Source organism: Wyeomyia smithii, chromosome 2 (assembly GCF_029784165.1).
Source record: "Wyeomyia smithii strain HCP4-BCI-WySm-NY-G18 chromosome 2, ASM2978416v1, whole genome shotgun sequence".
NCBI classification, from domain to species: Eukaryota; Metazoa; Arthropoda; class Insecta; order Diptera; family Culicidae; genus Wyeomyia; species Wyeomyia smithii.
Genome location: NC_073695.1, coordinates 193820456 through 193839346, shown reverse-complemented (window position 1 = coordinate 193839346; position 18891 = coordinate 193820456). Strand labels below are relative to the sequence as shown.

General features: G+C 41.8%; 2 protein-coding genes across 9 annotated transcripts; one reads left to right on the top strand and one right to left on the bottom strand.

Annotated features, from left to right (window-relative positions):
• Window positions 1–119: 119 nt before the first annotated feature.
• On the top strand, window positions 120–16484 carry LOC129722520 (uncharacterized). Of its 8 annotated transcripts, XM_055675987.1 has the most exons (8): window positions 407–435; window positions 1081–1164; window positions 4202–6925; window positions 7011–9882; window positions 13734–14917; window positions 14979–15102; window positions 15542–15721; window positions 15787–16484. In XM_055675987.1, the coding sequence occupies exons 1-8, from the start codon at window positions 422–424 to the stop codon at window positions 16066–16068; spliced, it is 7464 nt and encodes a 2487-aa protein (XP_055531962.1). In that variant the 5' UTR covers window positions 407–421; the 3' UTR covers window positions 16069–16484. The 8 variants fall into 8 exon arrangements, with proteins under 8 accessions (XP_055531968.1, XP_055531965.1, XP_055531970.1 ...); XM_055675993.1 differs by lacking the exons at window positions 407–435; window positions 1081–1164 and adding an exon at window positions 120–269; XM_055675990.1 differs by lacking the exons at window positions 407–435; window positions 1081–1164 and adding an exon at window positions 220–377.
• Window positions 16485–16586: 102 nt separating this feature from the next.
• LOC129722105 (myoneurin-like) lies at window positions 16587–18766 on the bottom strand. Its single transcript, XM_055675340.1, has 4 exons — window positions 18414–18766; window positions 18115–18360; window positions 17263–18057; window positions 16587–16937 (listed from the first exon to the last, which is right to left on the bottom strand). Exons 1-4 carry the CDS (start codon window positions 18636–18638, stop codon window positions 16653–16655), a joined length of 1551 nt encoding a protein of 516 aa, XP_055531315.1. The 5' UTR covers window positions 18639–18766; the 3' UTR covers window positions 16587–16652.
• Between the last annotated feature and the right edge of the window lie 125 nt (window positions 18767–18891).

The following is an 18891-nucleotide window of genomic DNA, read 5'->3' as shown; positions in this document are numbered from 1 at the left end:
GATTTTTAGCCTTTTATGATTCCACTACCTACCAACACCGTTCTCTGTGTTTTATATTCAATAATAACAACCACGTGCTTATCGAAAGCGAGAGATTATTCGTTTACTATCACGGGAGCAAAATGTGTGAAAAGAGAGCTACCAACGAAGTGAGCGTTAGTGAGTGTTAGTTTTTTTCTGCGTCTGTCTCATTTCGTTTTTGACAACTCAGAGTGCTACCGGTCCGGAACAGGAAAATCGCTACCAACGCTATTCAGTCATACGTCAAAGTGAGTCGGATCAAGTGTTTGCCCATTTGAATAGACAATTTCCTTTTAAATGCTTGCTTAAGTGGGGTTTAGTGTGGTATACTGTGATTTGTTAACGTTCAACTACCGGTAGGTGATGTTTTCCAATGTTACAAAAGCACTTTACTGCAAAAATGAAAACAACAATGTGAGCTTACTGTGAAGTGAGTCGGCCGCCATTTTCGTTTTCGCTGGTTATTCCGCAGTGTTACCGTTTCGTAGTTGTGTGTTTACACTGCGCACGTCTTTTTTCTGTGGAGACAAAAACAAACGCTTCGTTGACAAACGGTTGCGAAAGACGCACCCTAAAGTAGCTATGAGGTTATGTTTGGAATTAATATGTGGCTCATCTCGTAACTACTGCTGATAAGTGTTTTGAAAATAGTGTAGATTCATTTTCCAATGCAATGGTTTGTATCTGAAGTGCGCAATTACTAGTAACGACATGCAGTGAAGCTGCAACCAAAAACAATATGGTGGATGCAAAAACAAGATGGCGGTGAACTTTTGTTTTTTCGTTATATCTCTTAGTATTCGAGCTGATCATAGTTAACTTAGCAACTTGCCAGTGCTGTGTATTACAATAGGTGATTCCCGTATGAGTTAGCTTATGTAACGTTCTGCAGTGTTTGTTTTGGTTTTCGTATCTATCTCGCGCGCACCTTAGTACGATACCATTGTAAAGAACGTCGGTTTGCTCGCGAGACTGTTTTTACTCTCTCGCTACCATAGAGGCATTCGTTTGCCGCACGTAGCCATAATCGTCACAAACATCATTCTACTGCCCGCACAGAAGCATCAAAACTATAGGCTGTGACAGAATAAAAGTAACATTGTGGTGGGTAGAGCAAAGGGAAACAAATCTTGCTACACGTCGGTAAGGAATTCTGTACGGATGCAGTTCAGTTAGCGTGGAAAATATTTGCAGGCAAATTGTATTACAGTTAATACGAATTCTGAAGGAGGCGAAATGGCAAGTTGAAGGTATTTTGTGAAATATTCACACTTTGCCCATAGCTCAAGTAAGAAGTGGTAGTGTTTTCAGTGCAAAGAAAAGCGTTGACGACTGCCATTTTATCCTTTTAATGGTTTAGCAAGTGAAGAATAAATACGACTTGAAGTTGTCTTAACATTTGTGGGTATATTTCGGTAGAGTATATCTCGTAATCGACAAATTAACAAAGAGCAATTATATCTATCACAGAAAATTTAGTTGATAGTTGGTAATACTTTCGTGTTGAAATGAGTGGGTGTGTCAAAGGTGTCATGGAGTTTATTTTTTTAAGATTTGGCACGTGCTTTGATGCTCTGTAATCAATGAATATTTTTCCCGGTTGCAGTCAAGATGTATTATTTTACGTGATGAATATTTTGTGCCTGTGGTAGCCATTTTGATATTCTGAAACAGGCAACCATTTTGAATTTCAGTGGTGTACGCGTTGTGCTCATTCGTTAATATATCGTCACTAGAATTTAAAATTTTTACCTAGGGAAACAAGGGATCATCCAATCGACAGAACATAGTTAGCGTTTAGTGTACGCAGCAAGCTTTGCATTGCTTGTATGTTACGGATTTTTTTTCTTCATCTAATGTTATGGAAATTGATTACCTATATTCTCATGACTAGGTACGTTTATTATCGAACAAGTGAATTCACAAACAGTGATATAAAGCGGTGTTTGTTCACGAATAAATGAATTCAGTATCAGCACGTTTATTTTCTGATGCAACTTAGTAACTTAGTAACCAATGCTCATTGCGACGATGAATGAATTTCGTTTATTATATTCAATGACAGAACAGTGGAATGAATATTAAAGATCTCGAAAATGACATTCAGAGAAATTTCGGAGATTATCAAACATTGTGCGGTACGGTACGGTACAGCATAAATTGTCAAATGAGGTAGTATTGATTTTCACCATTAAGAAATGATTTTTATTTTTGACGATCAAATTATCAACACGATTATGAATATTTATTCGGTCAGTGTTCATCGCTTGTTTGGTATCATTAACGTCAACGTTCACGAGGATAGTAGGTCATCAATATAAAGAAGGCTGAAAATTGCTGCTTTTGAATATCATGATAGTGAATATTATCAACACTGTTCACATTTTTTTTCAATCGGTTAGTAAAACTGTTAGCGTCACGAAATTTTGATTTTCGTTTCGCTAATCGTTAATTTTGCAGTGGAACGCAAATAAAAATATCTACTAAAAAGGAGCTGTTGTTTTTTACTTTTGTTAAATGTTGCTGATTTATAATGGTACTTACCAAAATATTTGCGCAGAGTAGTCACTGTATTTTTGACGTTAAACAGTGGAATAAGCAGTGCTTGAGTTCTAAGTTTGAGTTATGTGATTCTCCTCTAAATATTCCAACCTGTTACAGTATACTGTCGAAAATACTTTAGAACAGTACACTTAATTTTTAAAACGTATACCAGAAAAATAAATTTACAATGAACGATTAGCGGATGTTTTCGAAAAGTTGTAATAAAAAAGGTCGAAACATCCGGAAATATTTGTCTGATTAATTTAACTTCTCAGAAACCGCTTATCCGACTCAAAAAATGTGATGAGCGGGGCTAAACACTGGTCCTGAACGATTGTTTTTAGGCCTGAAGTAAAACCATGCTCTAAAGCCGAATATTTTAATGCATTTTTCCAAAAATGTATTCCTCTCAATAGTGAGAAACAAAAGTTTACCTACAGTTTTGAGCATTAACTAAGAAGAGTGAGTGAAAATGGCAAAAAATAGAATTACTTCTAGCATTGTTATCATAAAACGCTACGTAGATAAAACACTCACAATCAGTGGCGTAGCGTAACTAGGTGACACCCGGGGTGGAAATTTTTGAGTGTCGCCCTCCTAGGTCGCAGTAAAAAAAGAGAAAATGTTTTTAATTTTCATGGGTGTCACCTCTGAATGATCCACGCATGATAATCGATAATTTTTTTCGCGGAGTTCACCTTTCTAAAGGTGACACGCATGAAAATACTTTCATGACACCGAGGGCGGACCAGTCAATAGGCATTGCAATCCAGCAAACTTTTGATGAAAATATCATTGGGGTAGCGAAGAACTAATATTCTTACTCAGTATCCAATGAACCATTACAGTCAAACCTGTTTTTGTGCGAAATTTTCTTTGTGTGACTTTTTTTATGCGGTTATTTTCTTTGTGCAATTTTTTTCATGCGAATTTTCTTTTGTGCGGTATATGAAAAAGAACCACATCCGACAAGATTGAATGAATTTTAACGCATTACATAAGTGTTGCGTCAAAAAGTTACTATTTGAGCCAGTTATTCTTAATCAGAATCATTAACTTTCGAGTTAGTTTTTACTGAGAATTGTTTTTATGCGGTCCCTATCCACCGCATAAAAAAAGATTTTTTCAATAATGTTGTGGAAACAGCAGCTACAGCAATTACAATTACAGCAATTACAGCAGCTCGGTAATTATAACTATATTAAAGAGCTTTCAGTTGATAACTTCCAGTCAAGTCAGACAGGTGTGTACAACCTTCGTAGCAAATTTAAGCGCACTTAGCACTATTCTATATAGTTATGTTTAAAACTGTATAAAATTGATAGAATTTTTATATCTGATATTTTTCAATTAAACATGATGAATGAAACCTCTACTATAGGATCGAAATTAGAATAATCTTCCCTTGGTGGAGAATTAAATCCAGTTATAATTTGAAGTTCCTCGCAGTTCTATAGAATCGAAACGAATTTTTCCCAATCAGCTCTCCAATCTTCCTGAATATTTTTTGTGTCTTTGGATTAAAAATTTAAACAAGAAAAAACATTGACATGTACCAATACTCCATAATAATTACTGTTCTATTGGGAAATGATTACACTAACCTAGAGTTTTTTTTTTTCTTTTACACGCACAGGCGCCGTGCCGATAACCGGCAGCTATTTTCAACACTAAACAGCGATGAAACTCTAGAAACAGATTGCATGGGTGCAGCAAGGCAGACCAGTCCTGCTATACGATCTCATCCGATACCAGCCGCTAAGCGTGCCCTGTACCAGCGTCTGTTGCTTAAGCACTACCGAACAGGCACTCGTATCATCAAACGGCTTCCACCACCTGGTATACCGAACGGTGGGCGCTGGAGGCTGCGGAATCTCTACTACCGTCTGATGCACAAACGGTATCTGGAGCACCGATTAAATGCTCATCATCGGGGTTTTCGCCTAGTGCTGAATAAGCGTGTTGGGCTGCCTCAAGTACAAGGAACGATTCCGAACTACTTCCGGAAGTGTATGCTGAAGCAAAGGCGCTTGGAAAAGAATACTGATACAGATGGAGAGGAAGTGAATGTTTCATGTATTAGTGAAGCTACCTTGGTTACTAACGACAACAATATCGACGACGACTGTATATTGTTGGATGAACAAGACCAACGAAAGCTGAGACCAACAAAACACATAGAAATTCCTGATCCAACAAAGTTTTCGGTGCTAAAGCAAGAGATCATAGAGTATTGTGAGGTACAAGAGAAAATACAAATTGTGCTCTCAATGTTGAGGTCTCGAGCCAAAGAGTTGGAGTGCGATGCCGATGAGGATGAACAAATCCAAGTACAACTCGAGGAACCTATTGCATCCACGATAACATGTGAAGAACCCGAGTTCGACACTGCAGAATTGGAATCTTTAGCAGAGAAGTATTACGATGATTCTGATGATGACGACACCAAAGAAGGAATCAAGAAAGATTCCGGTGACACGGAAGAAGCAGAATCGAAACCAGAAATTCTGTTTGTGGATGCAAATGTTTTTGAAGATGACAGTTCCGAAGCAACAATGCTGCAGCAAGTGGATTCGAAAGAAAACGTGATACAACTCAAAAGCCTGAAAGACATTTCCAAGACAGATTTGCTCGATCCAACGTTTAGCACTATTAAGTTGGAGCCTGTGGATAAAAAGAATTCAGTTGTTGATTCGTTGTTCAATAAGTTCAATTTGAAGCTCCCAGATTCCCCATCAAAAGCAACGTTGAATCAATCGGCAGAGGATGAGGAATCCATGATAGGTCGACTACGTGATCGCAGTAAGATTGCTACGAAACCACGATATGTAGACGAAGATGAACCGAAGAAAATCCGTCCGTCAAAGATCTTCGATAAAATCCATAAAAGCCTCAATCTCGAGTTGGATAATACAAATTCCAACTCATCTTCAGAGTTCTACGGGTTTGATGAGGGAGAGGTAGTTAAATTAGATAAACCTAGCGTTCCAGGCCTACTGCCGACACCAATAGTAAAAAAATCCCGACCAAATGCTCCATTTCTTGCGCATGGTACTTCTTTCGAGGATATTAAAATAGAAAATCGCGATGATCTCTTCCGGGAAGAGGGTTTGATTTCGTTTGGCTCGCTGCCGCCACGGCTAAAATGTCCCCGACGTCCAGACGATATGGTTCGCCCTAGAACGGTTGCTCAAAAACGTATTCTTCTGCAAAAAAAGAATGACGTCCGCTACCTCATGATAGATAACGAATCTAAAATTTTTCACGAGTTAGAAAAACGCAGCAAAAATATTGATGCCGAATTGGACTTCGAACGCATGTTAGAGCTGCAGAACCAAAACATCCCTTTTACCCGCGATACTTGGCGAGCTCTTGCCTGGTTACGAACCGAAAAAGGAAAATACTTCTTCCAAAGTCTCCGCGTTGACAATCACTCCATAAAACTGAGCGGCTGCAAAGGCAATCATGCCAGCAAACGACACGGCAAGAAACAGTTCTCTGTTCCTCCAACAATTTCCCGTAAACTATCGTGCCGCTGTCCTGAGCTACTAGAAAACTACATTCAAGATATCAGTGCGAGTATTCAGCCATCATCTAAGGTCAAAATTGAACCTGAAGAAACCGAAACTGTTGCTTTTGAGCCAGATAAGAAGCTACTCTGCAACGACATCAGTCGAGCAACGTCTAAAATTCGTCCAGGTCCTCTTTCATCCAAACTGAGCTACAATCAGGAATCAAGAACCATAACCGAAGAAGATGCATATCTCGGACCACTGGAAATTCTTGAAATGCCTCGTGTTGAGATTGAAGTTTTCCCACGAATTGATCGCCCCCTAGACCCAGCCGTAAAGCCATACCTTAAAATGATTCTACCCTTCCGTGGAATCACTGAAAAATGGGCACGATTTGCTGTGTCTACTTTGAAAACGCCAGACCGCGATGAGGACGAAAGTTCATTTTCATTTTCACTGCCATATAATAACAATCAGCACCGTTTATTGATACGGCGTCGCCTGCTGGAAGAAACTCCCGGCCGTTCACGGTTACTATCTTCAGCGGAAAATCGCCAGAAGTTCGAGGCTGAATTAGAACAACCTTTATCGTTTCGCAAGCATTTGGATGTTGGTGATGATAAGCTTAAACAAATTGATCCGGTCGAGAAAGAGTGTGCCGATATTTTGTCAGAGATGACCAACGCTATTGCCATAGGACTTGCCGATGAATTGTTTATTGATCAGGATCCCGATTGCGATTACGGCAAGGAGGACAAGCCGCTCAATAAAACAGCTAGTACAGCTATTTCTGGGGGCGCTGATGCGGGAAAAACTAGCGAGTGTGCTGCCAAGTCGAAACGGATGCTGTAAGTATATATCATTTTTATTTTCGAACAATGTTAGTAACTCGATTTAAATAATATTTATTTATACTTTATACTTTTTTCACAGTCGTGAAATGAAGCGGCTGAATGCAACCATTATCGAGACTATTCCGGAACCCAGCAGTGGTGCAGGCACCGATTCTAAACTATGCTGTAATGAACAGTATTGCTCAAAAGGCTGCATATGCGACGTATTGCTTGGTGGTCGACCTAAGACTATGCTTGGCAGTAGTGTTCTTAGCGGGAGCAAACATTGCAACAAAATTGACTGTATTTTTGAATGCGAATGTGGCTTCGAATCCAAATTACGAACGGCAGGACCGGCTGGAATGGAAGACATGTCAAATGACCTTAGTTCACTATCTAATGAAGATGTCAAGTATTTGCGGGAAAAAGCGACCGCGCGATTGGCCAAAGAGGAGCGGGAGTTCACGCCAACCGTGATTATGACCACTAACAGTACCGTGCTTGTTCGAAACACGGAAATGGATGCTCGACGGCATAAAAAGAAACCGAAAAAGTACGACGATTATTACAACGGAGATAGTGTGAAGAATATCTTGAATGGAATAATTCCTTCAGAGTCGGAACCGAACCTTCGTGATACGTCGGTAGATCGTACGGGTAAAGGAGCTCCAGTAGCTGTTGTTGATCGCCCGTTAAGTACTCTAGATAAGCTTCGACACAGCCACGTAGTGCTCAATCGGCTGCAGGATTTGAATGACATTGAACCGTGGTGCATGATCCACTGTCTTTATAGGTGCTACTGTAAAGGAAATGCAACTGCAGGCAAACCATTCAAATTTAATGAAGAAAGCACTATCGTATTGCCAACTCCAGTGATTACTCCACCGGATCCGTTATTACAAGTGTACGAACCACGTCGAAGACGGCTGTATTCCTTTGAAAAACCCGGCGAAGAAGTAGTAGTTATACCCCAGCCAACGCGTAAACGAGACAGTTCTGAGGAGTCATACAAACCATGGAACGAGCGTAGAAAGAAAAAACGCCGTACAGAAGAAAATGCACTTCAGCGAAGCTCGTTAGACGATAAGAAATGCGGTGAATCGGTAACAATATCGAGTAAAGTTTCGGACGAAAATGTACCCTCTGATGAAGGTTTAACATGCCGGCGAGTAGTTTCTGTCAATAGAAGTTATTATAAAACAAAAAACTATTACAGAAAGGAACGCTACCAACGTGACATAGAAGAATTGAAACGGAAAAATCCCCACGCTGAAAAAAGACTAAAGTTCCTTCTAGAACGTTGTGAGAAAGCGTTTTTAAACGAACGGCGGAGAGGAATTGAGGCGGCTTCTCAAAAAGCAGCTTCAAAGACGAGAACAATTAGCGAACGGGACAAACCCGGACAAACAGGTGATCCCATTCACATCGACATAGTTGGAGGTGATGATAAGCTCGCAAATCATAGTTTGTTCAGTCCACTATTGGACACCAATAAGGTTCTCATTTCCTGTGGAAAGAAGAAGTATTATGTGGAGAGCGATGCAATTCGAAATGGTCAAGTTAATTTGAGTAGCATTGCGAAAAAATTTCGTACAACGGTATACGTGATTAGAAAAGTTGCGAAACAATCACATGCCAAAAGCATCACATTCAGCTACAAGAATGAAACAATCGTTTTGCATGGTCGAGCTTACCGCCGAAACCAACCGTACGAGTTGGCAGCAGATGAGCATGTGGATTTGAATAACTGCGACAGTGATGAACACTCCAGCACTCCATCGCTTGTGCAGGATTCTTCCGGGGAAACTGATGCTCAAAAATTGATGCTTGATCAGGTGAATTCAGACATAATGCACACAATGCAGCATATTCGCGATATGTTGCGAAAAAATACCGCAAAATTGAATCCACCAAAGAAGGGTATACTCTATCTGTTTCGATGGGATAAATTTCTGCGAGCATTCAACGAAGAAACGGTTGATGTTTGGGATATAACATTCCAAAATGGCTCGGAACTAGTAGTCATTACATCAGACAATGGCAGAAAAACCCCTCCTACTTTCAAAAACTCCAAATCCGTTCGACAAACCCGTCGTTGTACATTAGAAACTCAGGGTGTTTCATTGTTGTCACAAATGGTACTGTACCAGATAGATAATCCCGAAACTAACAAGTTATCGCTAGTGCTTTTTGGAACAGAAAACTACTGGCGGTTCAGTGGTTTCATCAAATCCGGCAGTAACACCTTAGATCAAGGTATAGAAGTACGGCCGACTCCAGTGTCACATCCAAAATTAGCACCCAAAATTAATCGATATTTTGAAGCGTATGTTGCCAGTAAGAAAAACCAAACCGCGGCAGCGGTTGCTGCTGTATCTAAGCATGTACCAAAATCCGATACAGTACCCATTCCAATCAAACGAGAAGATGATAGTTTGCCTCAATCAATCCAAGAAATGAATAGAAAATCGTCATCCGGAACAATACCACCAAAACTACTTAGCATCAAAACCAATGTAAAACTAATGGAGACGAAAATTAAAGACTTCAAAAATATTGCCATTCCAAATGTTGGCACCCGTCGTTGGTTCATGTTGAATGTGATAAATGATTTCAGCGATATATACATCCCAAGCTGGAAGTCCTGTCTTACGTACGGCCGGATCCAGCAGGCGATTCATTTGGCCAACCGGTACGGCAAAACCGTTAAGTTGACGTCGATTGTGATGAAAAACAAGCAAGAGGATGTGTTGCCTCAAATTTACGCTGCTCCGGGCCAAGGCAACTGCATCTTTCTTGGACCGTACAAATACACACAGAACATCGATCTGATGCTGTGCCAGAATGTGGACGGTAAAATGTTCACCAGGGAAGAGTACGAAAAAAGCAATCACATTGTCCGAACGGAACAGACCACCGGGTCGTGGCTGTACATGAAGCCGAGCGTTGCGTCGCAAAACATGCAAGTCATGGTAAGTGAGACTGTTGTTTTCTAGGGCTCTAGGGCAAAAGCTTAAACTAGAAAAAAGGAAAGATTATAGCTTTTTAACCCTTTCTGTGAATCTTGCTACCCCCAGCGAAGATAACTTTTTCAGAGACTTAAATGAAGCAGACCTACGACGACGAGCACGGCGAGCAATTTTTCTGCGGCCGTTTGACACACTTTTGCATTTATTGGTACCCGTGGTTCTGTGGTTAGCAATGTCGATCGGCTATCTCTCCCACACGATTGTAATATCGGGTTCGATTCTTCATACGGTAGAGGATGTTTTCGAGCTGGAAATTTTCTCAACTCAGCACTGGAGCACGGTGTTTCGTTGTAGTTATCCTTCACATACAAAATGTGCCAAAAACAATATCGATAACGAATTCTCTCAACTAATCTAGTTGAGACCATTATTAGCCCCACAAGCTAGCGTGCGATATTGTGTGGTTAAAAAGCTATAATCTTTTCTGGGCAACTTTTTTAGCTTTCGGGCAATTTGTTCTCGCTTTCGTCAAGAAGTGTTATGAAAGTGTCTCAGTTGTATGTTAAGTTGTCATAACCGTGTAGATCGTCACCAAATTATTTTATGAATCAAGCTTCTTTCACTACTTTACTTATACGGCGACGGACCGATAATTGATCCAATGCCAAATCCAGAATACGTCGCAATGTGTCACTCGTTCTTGGGCTACTATCCTCCAATCTACCCCAGCACCTATTTCGCGGGCATCCTCGTCGACAGCATACACCCAACGAGTGCGGACCTACCTCGAAGACGACGGCCTCTACCGGGATTTCTGCTGAACATGGTGTTCGCTGGTCGTTCTTCCGGCATTCTAGCTACATGCCCAGCTCATTGCAACCTACCAACCTGTTTTATCCGCTTGACTATATCCGCCGCTTTGTACATCCGGTACACTTCATGGTTCATGCGTCTGCGCCAAACACCATTTTCTAGTTTGCCACCAAGGAATGAACGCAAAATCCTACGCTCAAGAACACCAAGAGTCCGCCGATCGGCCTCTTTCAACGTCCATGCTTCATGGCCGTAGAAAAAGGCTACGGGAAGGATTAGCGTTTTGTAGTGTGCAAGTTTAGTACAGGTTTGCAGACTGCTGGACCTCAGCTGGTTACGTAATCCGTAAAAGGCCCTGTTTGCAGCTGCTATCCGTCTTTTTATCTCACGGCTAACCTCTTTGTCACTTGTCAATGTGTCAATGTACCCAGGTAAATAAGTGTACCCAGGTAAATAAATAGCAACTACTACTTGAAAAGTTTCCCCATCTAACACCACCTCAGCACCATCTGTCGGACTACCACGCCCTCTGCCAGCCAGCATGTATTTCGTTTTTGCAAAGTTAATGATGAGCCTTATTCTTGCAGCTTCCCTCCTGAGAGGTTCGAGGGGCTCTACGAATGATGTCGAAATCGTCCGCAAAGATGGTGCCGCTTCTTTGCACGCAGGCTTACACCCTCCAATGCGTTGCATATCACCCTTCAATGCGTTGTTGAACAATAAGTTTGACAGCCCGTCTTACTGCTTCAAACCATCTAACGTCACGAAGGAGTCCTGACGCATGACGTAGAGCCTTCAAGGGTAGCACGTATCAGCTGCAGTCGATTAACAGATGATTTGTCTGCAAGTTAAATTCACGAAATTTATCGAGGATCTGTCGCAGGGTGAACATTTAGCCCATAGTGGAGCGTCCCCCTCGGAAACCACATTGGTATTCGCCAACAAAGGTCTCCTGCAACGGCCTCAGTCTATGGAACAGAATACGAGAGAGAAATTTTGTAAACGGTGTTGAGAAGGGTTAGCCCCGATAATTGCTGTAGTCCGAGCGGTGGCCTTTCTCGTAGATCGGACATTTGAGACCCTTCAACCAGTCCGAGGGTAATTCTTCATCACGACACAGCTGTTCGCTCCCGACTTTGAAGAGTTCGACTGGAATGCCGTCCTTACTAGCTGTCTTGCAGTTTTTCAGCTCTTGCACTTTTTCTTTCACCTCGTACATGGATGGTGGGTCCTCAGCTTTACTTATTCACCATCCTGCTCCTAAAGTGTTCCTTCCAACGCCTGGCCACCTCTGTTCTATCGGTAATCAGGTTCCCCTTCCTATCGTTGCACATAACAGGGGCTAACACGTTTCGGTTCCTGATTCCATTATCTTCTTGTAGAAGCCTCTCGCATGGTGCCTGGAGAAGCAACCTTCCACCTCCGCAAGAATACGCTCCCAATGCTGTCGTTGCTTCCGGCGATGGAGTCTTTCAGCAGCTCCAGCTTCACGGCTCAGCAGCTCTGAAGAGTCACAGCCGTGGCTAACATGTGAACTCTGGCGCGATTCTTTTCATCCGTCGCCGGCACTCGCCGTCAAATCACTCATTGGACGTGGCTGTCGCAGATGAACCCAACACTTCTCCCGCTGTGGTGCTGATTGTACTGTGGATACGCCTCCACTGTTTATTCAGGCTACCTCCAACTTGAACTTCGATCCGCTCATCAACTTTCTGCTGGTACTCTATAGCCACTTCTCCAGTTGATAGCCGCTGGATGTTCGACTGTACCCTCATTGTCGTCCTGGATTTCAGGTGTGCTTACGAATATTCCGGCGTGTAGAATAAGTGCTTCAGATAGCCTCTGGTTGCAGCGAATTTGATAAGCCTCAGGCCGTTGTCGTTCGTAGTAGAGTGGTGGCTTCCTCTACCAATCACGGGGCGTCAGAAGTTCTCCTAGTCGACCTGCGCATTTGCATCCCCGATGACGATCTTGATGTCGTGTCTCGGGCACTCATTATACGTCTTTTCCAGGAGCTCATAGAACTCCTCCTTCTCTTCGTCGGGTTTATCGTTGGTTGGTGCGTGCACATTTATCAGGCTGTAGTTAAAAAATTTGCCCTTAATTCTCAACAGGCATATACGGTCACTGATCGGTCTCGATCTAATGACACGCTTTATCTGTTCGCCTACGAGCACGAAACCGACTCCCCTTTTAGCTTTCACGCCGCCACTGTAGTAGATATGGTACTTAAATGAAGTGCCCGCAATATGATCTACTACCCGGAATTCTACTTCTCCCGTTTTCGTGCACCTCACCTCCTGTATGGCAGCAACCTCTACATTCACCTTCTGCAGCTCTCTAGCCAGGATACCTGCTCGTTCCGGTTCGAGTAGACTCCTTACATTCCAAGTACCGAGTTTCCAATAACCGTTGTCCTTTTTCGTTCGCCTAGGTCCATGCCGATTATTCCATTCCGTATCTATATCTGGATTATTCGTAGTACTTTACATTCGGTATGCTGCCTTACTATGGCTGGGAAACCTAGTCTCACGACGAGGCTGCCGTCTTAGATATAGCTGGCGAGGCACCGCGTTTCGTGATTCAGCCGCCCGCTCCGAGACAGACACTGTTATACGCCGCTCATAACATAGAGATACAGCCGCGTACGATCCCCCTTCCTAATCAGCCATAGTTTCCACTGGAGGCTGGTTACCCGATCTCCGCTAAGGTTACTCGTATCCCGGTCGGCGCCTCGTGAAGGTTGAGATAGGAATTCTGTCCAGCAATGGATGACCATAATATGGTCTCAAGTGACACGTGCCCAGCCACTTACCTACCAATCTTCTTTCACAACGTTAAAAAACTGCACAAGAAGCAGGATATAGAAAAGTAAAATTGAAATAAAACGTAAAGGGGTAAAAATTTGGGTGATTCCCTAGGTTGCAATCGAGCTGTATACTAGCAAGTTCACAGCACTTCGGAGAGAACATTGCTATATTATCTTACTATACCGTTTTTACGTAATTTTATTTCAGTTAAGGTATTTTTATTTATTCCAGTCCTCTCCAAAACCAGAAACTGCACCATGTCCAAGCAGCGACGAGTGTGTCGTAATCGATGATGATGACGATGGCGATGAGAACAACAAGGTTGATCCATTGGCGCAAGTTACTCCAAACTTATCGAATCAATCAGAAATAGATGTTCTGGACACGTATAAAAACAACAGTCAGCTAGAGTCGCTGATCCACCAGCTGTATGACGATTCAGATTCCGACACTGATTCGAAGACGGAAACTTTATCATCCCAGCAACCGGTACCTGAAACGATCATCCCCGATATTGAACACACCCCTAAGAATCAACTTTCGAAGCTTGTTGAAAAAACTATCGCCGAAAGTAAACAGCTGCAGGTGAAAGCAACATCGGTTGAATGTCCTCCTGTTAAACGATTATCTAACGATTCTATCACACCAGTTGATACGCAAAAGAATGCGGTAATCCAATCTGCCGTTAGCATACAACAGACACCTGCCCCTCTAAAACGTAAATCCACGAGTGAAATTGAACAAAAAACTTCAGCAACTGAAAAAGCGAAGAAAATGCGCACTTCATTACCTACGCCAACTGCCTCGCATGCCTCAGCTGATGATGTTGTATGTCTTGATGACGACGAAGATAACAGTGCAGACGCAAATCGGAAATTTTCGGCGCCACCATCCAGCACGAAAATACCTTCCAGTACCACGATTCTCAACAGTCAACAGGCGGCTTTGATAGCAAGCAAAATCAACCTACTTAACCCGAGTCAGAAGGGTGTCGTGTATAATCCTTCAACGGGAGTTTTACGAATAAAACGATCCCTCATGAACAGCATAACCGAAGGTTCTTCTCTAGCTATTCCCACTGTCACGGCTAGTAGTTCTAAAGCGCAACCTGTCAGTAGTTCGAAAGTACAAGAAGTAGCCAATTCTTCTAGTTTGGTTCCGAGCTCTATTATTACCCCACCGACAACACCTCAGGCACCGCTAACGCAGAAAAGCTCGGTGTACAAGAAGGATGGACGCGTTGTGCCACCAAGGATCCCTGTCGATGGAGTGATGCGTAGTAACATTCCTGGTCTGGGCTTGGTTCCGGTAACATGGTCCTCCAGAGACATCGTAGTTAAGGTGCGCGAACTGTCCGTTAGGCATCAATTTGTGCGACTAGCAAACTTCGAAGCAGCTGTTTTGTTACTAAATCGGTAAGAATTTGATAAAGTCCTACAAGAAAGATCCTAATATACGTTGATATCTCTCTTTCAGGTTTATTCGTAAAAACACGTACACCTTCAAACCGTTCTCTTTAACCATCGGTTGGAAGTTCGAAGAACGATCAACACCTTTGCCATCGGAGGAGAATCTAATTAGCACCATCAGCCTGAGATGTGTAAGTATGACGAACACCTTGTTATGTGAAAGCTTTGAGCCGTCATGTGTTGTCAGTGGAGTATTCTACAACGATTCAGTTTTAAAGAAAATTTTGAGGCAATGTTTCAGATAAATAGATTCGAATCACTGAATTAATTTGAGAACTTGTAAGCAAACTCGATCGTCTTCACTTTTTCACCCCCATTATATAAGATGAATCGAGTAGGAAAGTAGCTAAAACCTGGTTGAGTCACGAACTTTCAAGCAGTTGACCCAATCGAGCTACGCGACTGCAATTCGAAGGATAAAAACCGTTTACCTGGTCCGTTGGGTGCTCCGAAACGCTCTGTTATAAACTCAAGTCACTTCACCCCGATCCGATGTCTTGCTTTAGAACATAGATGGTAAAATAGTAACACAATTTTTTGATGATGAAATTTTCTCCCGTTTTTCCACAGATTGTTTCTACGGATGGAGTGATAGATCTGTACAAAGCAAGTGAAATCCTTGCCTTCCAGAGTTCAAAACCTAACTTTTACGAGGAACTTCTGCTATTACGACTGTCGATACTTTGCTGTAAAAAGGAACAATATGAAAAGGAGATGTGTCACAAGTACTTCGAAAATATATTTATTAAGGTCGGTAAACTGTTAACCTGTTTAATTGGTAAACGTTAAATTCCCAACGCTATTTTATGTTATAGGCTACAAACACGATTAAGGAGCTGAAGTCGGCATCGGAGGCGCTTACGACGCAGAGTGACTTCCTGCGCGAGCAACAAACGAAGCGACGATTATATTTGAAGAAACTGAAGGCCAACGCGAGCGTTCAATCGCTGTCAGTAATCTCGAAACGAGTTTCTGTACCGCAAGCTGTGCTGGACCGTATGACGAATCCGATCTCAGCAAAGCAAACCTCGATAGCCGGCAAGGTCTGCGAACAACCAAGACAAAAAGAAACTGTGATTGTAATCGATGATGATTAGGTTCCTTGTTTTCCAAACGATTACCCTGGCGTTGCATGAATGGGGTAAGTGTTAACTATTTTAGATTCTCTTTTTCACGTTGAAAACGATTCTGTTAAAATATAAATCCAAAAAAAGATGCACTAGTCGATTGATTGAGTTTATGTCAATTAAATGTAATTGACATTTTTTTCAATTTTTTACGACACTTCTAATGGTTCAGCCATACCTTTATCATTTGTAAATAACGTGAAAAACGCACCTCTACTTATCGAGATAACGATTTAGATCTTGATTAGCACAGAAAACTGTCTTGCTGTACAGTAAGTGAATAGTAAAACTCGAACGTTTTTGTTTCGTAGATTTTGAAGTAAGAAAAATTACATAGACTACGTAGACATTGTAAGCATCACAATAGATATATAGAAAATTACAAATCTTGTGTTTTCGATTTTGATGACAGGTCCATGTAACAACTTTGGTAGATAAACTTTCTCAATTGCTCCAAGAATTTTTCGGACAATTTATCGTTGTACGGATGAGCAAAAATTATACATATATATTCTCTACATTGAGGTTTGGCAAACACCTACCCAGTTATGTTCCTAGAATTTTAGATGACCTCTTTCATCCAGCATGTCCATTGCGACCAATTCTTCCGCATGCTTAGTCTTCATGTGGACACTACGCGCCTTGTGGTGTGCGAAACCAGCTCCACAAATCCGACACTGCAGTGGTTTCTCGCCTGTGTGCGTTCGCATGTGTATGATTTTATGCGTCGACGTCCGAAACGTTTTATCGCACATATCGCACTTATGCGGCCGCTCGTTACTGTGCACGTACAAGTGCTTGTTAAGCGTGGTACGCATTAAGAACATTTTGCCACAAACCTGCAATTATGGAATGTCGTTAGTCCACGAATGCTACAAACACAATTGATCCATAGACAATAACAAAAAAAAAATTCTACCAATAATTGAAGTATGGTCAACTGTGGTTCTAAAATGACCTTAGTGAAGAATGTTGGTAAGCCACGAAATACGTCTAAATTAAGCGAAGCTCGCATCATTACCCGATCTGTCAATAACTTTCTAGATTGAATCAAACTGTGTTATATCACAGTTTTGTTTTGTTCAAAATATCATTTCTAATCATTGAACCGTTCCTGATCGAATTGTAGAATATAGATAAGTTACAAAGAAGATTGCTTCAAACCTGACATTCATGCTTCTTGTCCTGCGTGTGGGTCAGCTTGTGACAGCGCAATGTACCAGCGAAAAGAAATGTCTTCGGGCAGAGGTCGCACTTGTACTTCCGTTCTCCGTTGTGGATTCTCTGGTGGCCTTTGAGGTTGTTCTTCTCCAGAAACGCTTTGCCACAGATTTCGCATTTAAAGTCACGTTTTTTCAGATGAACACTGTTTACGTGCGACTGCAGCTTGTTGCGGGAGGTGAAACCTTTCGGACACTGTTCGCACTGATGCGGCCGAATCTCATCGTGGGTGACCATGTGGCATTTAATGTTGTTCACCAACGCGCCGCACACCGGACAGATGGTTTTTTCCTTCGGCAGTTTTTTTCCTTGGCCGCGTGACTTCGAGCCAATGGGTCGTCCTTGTTTTCCGTGTCTAACTTTTGTATTCCTCCTTCTCTTCCGCTCTGCAGGAAGGTCGTTAGCTGATTGCTCATCCGTCTCGTCTGACATAGTTTGTTGTTCGTTTGGTTCCCAATCATTGTCCGAAGTATGATCGACTTTGAAATCCTTTTCGCTTACTGAATCATGGTGTACATCTTCTTGAGAAACGATAGCACTGCCATCATCCACCAGATTAGAAAATTCATTCAACTCTATATTAAGATCCGTTCCCGGAAACAAAAGCCCTAAGCTAGCAACTTCTTGCTTAATATCGTCAGATTCGAGTTTGAGCACGTTATTTGCCAGCTCTTCTACAGCTAACTTCCCAGATTTTGCTGAATCACGCACCTTTGCTATATTAATATCGTTAGGGAGCTAAGGAAGAAAGAAATGTTGCAGTTTCAAACGTTACAAAGCCATCATTACGAATACCTTCTTCAGTAAATCAGCGCAATTCGGGTTGTCACGTTTCATCCGGCTGCGACTACTGACATGGAGTTTATCTGCAGTTTGCTGTGAGTCGGTGTCCACCAAATCATCAACTGCAATTGATTTGTCACGAACCTTTTCGAGAATACGTCGTGATTTGTCACATTTTTTCTTAAAGTTGAATATTATGTTCAAATTTCGTTCGCATTTTTCGCATATGAAATTCGGCAAGCGATCTTTTTTGTCAATCTGAAATTCAGATAAGGTTTGAAATGTTTTCTAGAGTCCGCGGGTTTCCTTACCGTTTGCTCCATCAATCGCAAAGCTTCTTTGATGAAATGTCGCACATAATAAACGTTTCGTTCTTGCACGATGCTGTAGAGATTTACCAGACGTTGGTTGGTCAAACACAACCGACACAAACGTTCATAATTTTCGACATAGAAACGTATTTGCTCAAGCAGTTTATTTTTTTCTTCGTTATCAACGTTTTGCTCTGCAACACTAATATGCGCTGGGGGTTCCATTACTCCCACAGAATAGAATAAACTCAACAAAAAAGAAACTTTTACTAAAAATTGAAAACTTTCTAAATAAACGCACGCAATAAACAAAACTGCTGCTGAGACAAATGTCAGATTTTAGATCTTTTTTTGTCTACACTGAAACAAATAGAAATGTTAATTCTTGATAAAATGTTATACTTATATCTACAACGATATAGTTGAGAAAAATCTTTTCCTATCCCAATTGGATTGTTCAGCTATTCACGCATTTCTG

Coding starts and splice junctions, on each gene's coding strand:
- LOC129722520 (XM_055675987.1), top strand. Junction 9,883..13,733: donor CGCAAAACATGCAAGTCATG/GTAAGTGAGACT, acceptor TATTTATTCCAG/TCCTCTCCAAAACCAGAAAC. Junction 15,103..15,541: donor GCACCATCAGCCTGAGATGT/GTAAGTATGACG, acceptor GTTTTTCCACAG/ATTGTTTCTACGGATGGAGT.
- LOC129722105 (XM_055675340.1), bottom strand. CDS start 18,638: ATGGAACCCCCAGCGCATATTAGTGTTGCAGAGCAAAACGTTGATAAC. Junction 18,361..18,413: donor TGCGATTGATGGAGCAAACG/GTAAGGAAACCC, acceptor TCTGAATTTCAG/ATTGACAAAAAAGATCGCTT. Junction 18,058..18,114: donor GCGCTGATTTACTGAAGAAG/GTATTCGTAATG, acceptor TTTCTTCCTTAG/CTCCCTAACGATATTAATAT.